Below are 6,642 nucleotides of genomic sequence, written 5' to 3'. Positions count from 1 at the left end.
CATCACAAGCTTAACGTTATTGCCTCTTTGGCGGAGGGCGATAAACAGTATTAGACACGCAAAATGTGTAAACTTTGCATTCAGGTTTTTTTTATTGCTCAAATGTAAATGAAGAATATTCAAACTGTGACGTTTTTAAGAGAAAGGCGTTTTGTGGCTTCGAACGTTCACGGAGCTTTGATCTGTTTTTATCTGACCGAAAGTGTGTTGTCAGCTTATTTCTGTTAAAAAAAACAACAACATTGTTTAAAATACCTTCATGAAGCGCACGTATAGTTTGAATGATTGCATTTGTGTTTAGGTACAAAGACTGAAGTGTGTGAAATGGTGAAGGACTAAACAAACATTCAGACACCAAGGAAGAGAATGAGTGCTGAAAACTATAAAGAATTAATCGACTCAAATTATAACTTTAAAACCAGAATCGAAGCTAAAATGGGACTGTGGCTTCTTTCGGCTTTTCCCTCTTCAGGGGTCGCCACAGTGATTCATCCTCCTCCATCCCACTCTGTCCTCACTCCCAACTACCTCCATATCCTCTTACTGCATCCATATATCTCGTCTTTGGCCTTCTTCTTTGCCTTCTTCCTGGCAGCTGCATTTCTAACATCCTTCTACCAATATACCCACTGTCCCCAGGGCCAGATTAACACTTCGTTGTACCCTGGGCAACAATCTTCAAGGGCCCCATCATCATGACCCCAGAATCACCATAATCTGGCAAAATACAGAATAAATTACCATAATATACAGTAAATATACTTAAAATTCTAACTATCAAGTGTATTTTTATGTATAAAACTCCAAATGCTCATTGACACAAATCAAGACTGAATTAAGTTGAATGCACTTTGAACACCACACGACACCGTATGTGTACTTGTTTAGTAAAATGTTAGCCACTGGTGTCAGAAGCATTTGTAATGTGTGTGGGGGGGGACACACTGATGGGAGAAAAATTTGAATAAAGTAGATGCCATCTGGAGGTGTAAATGTCTGTGATGGTGGGGAGACTGACTCCAACAGACTTCTGTGCAGCTTTCACCACTCTCTGCAAAGCTTTTCTTTCTGCAGCTGTGCAGCCTCCACGCCACACGTTGATGCTGGAGCACAGGATGCTCTCCACTGCACACCTGTAGAAGGAGGTGAGGACTGCTTTCCTAAAAGAGCTTGAATTTAAAATTAGTAAAACTTCCTATAAGCTCAAAATTGTTAGAATTAGCAGAACAGGAGCCAAAAGTGGCCTACATACACTGACGTAGCTTTCAGGTGTTCATTCAGATGCTAATTTATTTATGGGGGACGTATTTTTGTAAATAAACTTTAGTTCGAACACTGAAACCTACAAATACTGAAAGTTGTAACACACCAGTTCCAAAAGCGGCGTAGGAATGATTCATTCGCACATAGTCTGCAGAAGTAGAACGCACAAAAAAAGTTTGGAAAATAATATAAAAATAATAAACGGGAAAATGAGACGGGGAGGGAAATGATACAAGAAAAGACTGAAGTGACGTTTAAAAGTGGAGTCTGGACATGAGCTGTAACAAATGTTGAGTAACACGTGGCACCGTTGACCCCTTTGTCCCGGCCCTGAGTCAGAGTGTGAACCACAATCATGCCTCTGCAGCGTGGCCCCCGGTGGCTCCTCCTGAGGCCTCTCCTCCTGCAGCGCTGATAAAAGACGATGAGTGGAGACGGGGCTGTGCGAGGACAGAGGACTGCAGAGCGCACATCTCTTCTAATCAGCTGTGAGTGTTTTATCTTTTTATTTCTGTGCACAGACGCCAAACTTTAACAAGATCAGTGCCGTTTTGATTTTGTTTTGTTTTAGGCCCTATTTGATTTGTGCACACATGATCTATTCAGCATTAAACAATGACCTCTGACCCCCTCGGCCGCATGGACATGTCCACATTGATTGGCCTCCTGCAGAGACGAGCCATCTGGGTGCTGCACCAATCGCTGGTCACCACCAGACAAAAAAAACGAGATAAGGGTGTTTTTGTGTAACCGAAAGCAAAGAAAAAGGAAGCGGAGGCGCGCAGGCTTTGCTGAGCTCGTTGTTCCGCATTTGTTGCTCGCACAGATCACAGCTCTGGTGTCACTGCACTTCTTGTGTTGTTAGGTTTTTGTTCAGGGCCAGGTGCTAACAGGAAATATGTTGTCTTTAAAGATGGCGCTCACACTTTTATCCATCCTGACGGCTGCCGTTGGAGTGACCCACTGCTTTCCGACTGTCTTCCAAGACCTGGAGGACAATGGTGGTAGGTATCGCTGCGCTTTTTCATCTCGATGCGACGTCTTGCTCCTAAATGACTCGTGTGTCGCACCTCATCAGGAAACAGAACCTCCATCAGGTTCCTGGCTGTGGGCGACTGGGGAGGGTTACCGTACCCACCATACGTCACTGCCGTGCAGAAAACGACGGCTCGGGAAATGAGCAAAGTAGCGGAGCATATGGGAGCGGACTTCATTCTGGCCCTGGGTGATAACTTCTACTTCAGAGGTGTGGACAGCGTTGATTCCCAGCGGTTTCAGGTCAGTTGAGTGTCCGGCGTGGGGTGATGACTTAAAAAAAAAAAATTTTTTTAAACTGTCGCAGTCATCTGAGTCTCCTCCATCAGGAAACCTTTGAGTCCGTGTACACGACCAAGCCCCTCCAAGTACCTTGGTATGTTCTCGCTGGCAATCACGACCATGCAGGAAACGTGAAAGCTCAGATTGAGTACACTCTGAAATCTGACAGATGGTAAGCTGCTCGTGAAGATGAACGGCTTTTTTTTTTTTTTTTTTAAGGTCTACATTTTACAACTTTTAACGGTTCCTTGTCTTTTAGGAGATTCCCCTCGTACTACTACGAGCTAAACTTCCGCATCCCCAACACGGGGAAGACTCTGACCATCATCATGCTCGACACGGTGATGCTGTGTGGGAACTCCAACGACTTTGCGGACGAGAAGCCCAGAGGACCCCTGGACGCCTGGCAGGCGACCCGTCAGCTGCTCTGGCTGCAGGAGCGACTGGCTCGGTCCAAAGCGGACTTCCTGTTGGTGGCGGGCCACTATCCGGTGTGGTCCGTGTCGGAGCACGGGCCCACGGAGTGTTTACTCCAGAGTGTGCACCCTCTGCTCATTAAACACAACGTCACGGCGTACTTCTGCGGCCACGACCACAACCTGCAGGTCGGCTCAGCAGCACGTCGCCCCGGCTGTAAAATATGCCCGCTCTGTGCTCACGACTGCTTTCTGTCTCCACAGTACCTCGAGGAGTCGGGGGTGGGCTACGTGGTGAGCGGCGCCGGGAACTTCCTGGATCCTGACATCCGTCACTGGAACCACGTCCCCAAAGGGTCTTTGAAGTTCTTCACGGGCCAGGCTTCGACCCTGGGAGGCTTCGTTCATGCGGAGGTCTCCAAGAACAAGCTGGTCCTGACGTTCTTCCAGGCTAAAGGCGTGTCTCTGTACCGCACCGTCCTGACCCAGAGGACGATTCATCCGTCAGACGGCAACTGAGACAGCTGTCTGCTGCAAACAAGATTCACGCGTACAATCAAATCTGTAATCCTGCTTTTGACCTTTTACTTCTCAGCGTGCTATTTTAAAAAGAATCGATTTCAGCTGTAAGATAAAATAAATGTTTTGTAACGAATGTATTGTTGCCTTATTTTGACAAGGCTGCTGTTTTCAAGGACTTGTTCTTGTCGGGACTTGCACTTTAACGACATTTCCTTGATTATAAATCAGGTTTTTTCCGGATGAGTTTAAGTCATTGAGTGTACAGAAGTATTGAAGCATCCTGTGGAAAATGTTTATCCTGTGTCTCATTGTAAATAAACTGGTAGATAAGATTACACACCAACGTGCACAGCTTCATCAGGATTTGTGTGCTTTTGGTGGCTGTACGTCACAGTGTTGATAACGTTCGCACAAAACTGAGGGGAAAAACTGATTCTCAATGGGATTTTTGTAAAACCCGATTGAAAATCCAACCTTCTTTGGAGCTGTTCAGCTCAAACATACTCGACTGTAGAAACATTCAAAGTTTAAATGGGTCATAGAAAGTCGGACTTTACACGTCCAAATTGGTATTTTGACATCTTTTATGGTTTTAGCACAATCACAGTTTAAGTTTCATGATTTTTACAGTTTTCCATCAGAGAAGTTGCTGTTGCGTGTTCTTTTACACTGTAAAAAATGTTCTTTTGCAAAACCTCTTCTTACTCCCATAATTATTTTGTACATAAACAAATCACACATGAAAATGTGAGCCTTTTTGTCTTCTTTCACTCAGTGTCTCTCACTGTTGTAAGGATACTGGTTTTCTCAGAAATGAGTCCAAAAAGGAGACGGTTCACAATCAGACTTCTACAGACTTGTTATATTTTAACTCAAAATGCAAAAATGTGCACGTGACCATCAGAAGCTTCTGTCGGTCACATTATAGAAGGAACTTTTAAAAGCTCGCATATAGTATTTGTGCAGCAGCTGTTTGAGGCTTATTTTTCAGTCTGTTTCCATTCGGCATTACCTGGGCAGTCGGTGAGTGACAGATATTGGGTGAATGTTTATGAAACCTTCACACTGTGTGATCCATTTTTCTTATGAACATCTTTCAGCATCCATCTTGTTCCACAATTTTTGTGCTATTTCAACAAATCGTATATCAAAACATTCGGCTCGTTCAGAAGAAGGATGCTTTGACTTTTGGTATTGGTGCAACTTTAGCTTTTTGAAATATTTAGCCTTTTCTGCGCCTTTTTTGTCATAAGAAATGAATTGAGATCATTTCAGATCTGTTTACAACCTTTTACTGCTCCTTTCACATTTTGTCCTGGTTCAGCTTCTTTCAGCATCCTTCTGTAAATTAATATTTTTCAGCTACTTTCAGCTAATTTCATCTGTTGTTTCAGCTTTTTATGGTCCTTTTAGATTCTTTCTACTAACTACAACATTTTTGTGCTTCTTCTAACCTCTTTCTGCTAATTTAAGCTTATTTATGCAAGTTTCAGCCTTTTCTGCTATTTAAGCTACTATTTAGCCGTTTTTATGCTAATTTTAGCATTTTTGGCTAATTCCACATTTTTTGCACTCATTTCAACTTTTTTTTCAACATAATTCAGAAAAAATGTTCTCTCCACTTCCTTCTGGCAACTTAAGTTTTTGTCTGATTTTTTAGTTACTATTCAGCTGTTTTTTTTTATTTGCAAATTTCTTCATTTTTTCAGATAATTTCCACTTTTTTGTGCTCATTTCTGCTCTTTCAGCCTAAATGGGCAAACATGTTCTTTCTGTTTTCTTATGCTAATTTAAGCTTGTTCTACTTTTTCAGCTATCTGTTTAGCATTTTTTTTTTTTTTTTGCTAATTTCAGTTGTTTTCAGATAAATTCCAGTTTTTAGTAGTAATTTCTTTGAGCCTAATTAAATTGTCTCTGCTAATTAAAGCTTGTTATGCTCCTTTCAAATTATTTCTGCTACTTTTAGCTTTATTATTATTATTATTTTTGCTATTTCAGCTACTGTTTAGCTGATTTTATGCTAATTTAATCTTTTTCAAATAGTATACGTTTCTTGGCTCATCAGCCTTTTTTGCTTCCTTCTGGTAGTTTAAGCTTCTTTATGCCTTTTCAGCTATTTATTTATTTATTGCTAATTTCAGCCTTTTTTTTTTAATCAAATACCCTAATTTTTATGATAATTTCTGCTTATTCAGCAAACATGTTTTTTCTGTTTATTCTACTAACTTAGGCTTGTTCTTTAATTTTAGCTGCATTTCAGCGTGTTGTTTTTAGCTAATCTCAGCTGTTTTTCAGCAAGTTCTGCAATATTCACACTGCATTTTCACAGGAAATGTAATTTCTCTAGTTTAGATTATTACAAAATTACCATCTGTTGTAAAACCCATGAATAAAATGTTAAGCTGCTGTTTCCAGAGTGCACCTCAGGTCAAATAACTGAACAGCATCAACTTCGTTCACACTACAGATTTAATTCTGCATGAATGTTTCCATCGGCTTTGCCAAATCCTAAACAGGACGAGGTTTATTTGACCCTTGTTTTCTCGTGTATAAAGTTCTGACATATCAGCATGAATCATTATTTGCATCTGAGCCTAGTTACTTTCAGCTGATTAATCTTACTACCTTTATGTGCATTGTTTTTTTGACATTTTTAAAAGCTTATTTTGGGACCAAATGACTTTAATCAGCACGTCAGGATAATTTCGGTGTAAATACCTCCCATCTGCTGCAGCTGCATGTAAACTTCTTGCAGTAAACTCTAAACATCTGTAGCACTAGAAATAAATCATGATCTAAGACTAGCATTAAAAAAACTAAGCTGAAGGGAGATGTTATGGTGGATGACTGCAGGATCTTTTGTAAAAAGAGAATAATAAAAAAAGAACATGTTCCAGGAACGTATCCCGTTAAACCACAAGGTAAAGTTTAATGCTCACAAAGTGCAAATAACCTAAGCCTCAAGAATTAATCAGATCAGGTTTGGACAAGAAGAAACGGATCAGCCGGCGGCGGTGACGTGCTCTGCAGCCGAAAATGTGGCTTTCTGTCAGATGACTCGGGTATGCACGGATCCCGGACAATGTGACAGATTTAAGCAGGTTAGATTCAGATGACTAGTAGC

The 6,642-nt window shown here is 41.3% G+C and overlaps 1 protein-coding gene across 1 annotated transcript; it reads left to right on the top strand.

Moving 5' to 3' along the window:
- The first annotated feature begins 2,003 nt into the window (after positions 1-2,003).
- acp5a (acid phosphatase 5a, tartrate resistant) lies at positions 2,004-3,515 on the top strand. The gene is made up of 5 exons (XM_037690527.1): positions 2,004-2,267; positions 2,342-2,541; positions 2,628-2,752; positions 2,840-3,185; positions 3,261-3,515. Exons 1-5 carry the CDS (start codon positions 2,162-2,164, stop codon positions 3,513-3,515), a joined length of 1,032 nt encoding a protein of 343 aa, XP_037546455.1. The 5' UTR covers positions 2,004-2,161.
- The last annotated feature ends 3,127 nt before the right edge of the window (positions 3,516-6,642 follow it).

This window comes from Nematolebias whitei, chromosome 16 (assembly GCF_014905685.2).
Source record: "Nematolebias whitei isolate Nwh7 chromosome 16, NemWhi1, whole genome shotgun sequence".
In the NCBI taxonomy this organism is placed as follows: Eukaryota; Metazoa; Chordata; class Actinopteri; order Cyprinodontiformes; family Rivulidae; genus Nematolebias; species Nematolebias whitei.
The sequence above is the reverse complement of the archived record's forward strand: the minus strand, read 5'-3'. Positions and strand labels throughout refer to the sequence as shown.

What these genes read in the sequence shown, in the direction of transcription:
- acp5a (XM_037690527.1), top strand. Translation starts at nt 2,162, where the DNA reads ATGTTGTCTTTAAAGATGGCGCTCACACTTTTATCCATCCTGACGGCT. An exon ending in AGACCTGGAGGACAATGGTG is followed by an intron (nt 2,268 to 2,341) that starts GTAGGTATCGCT and finishes GCACCTCATCAG; the next exon opens with GAAACAGAACCTCCATCAGG. An exon ending in TTGATTCCCAGCGGTTTCAG is followed by an intron (nt 2,542 to 2,627) that starts GTCAGTTGAGTG and finishes CTCCTCCATCAG; the next exon opens with GAAACCTTTGAGTCCGTGTA.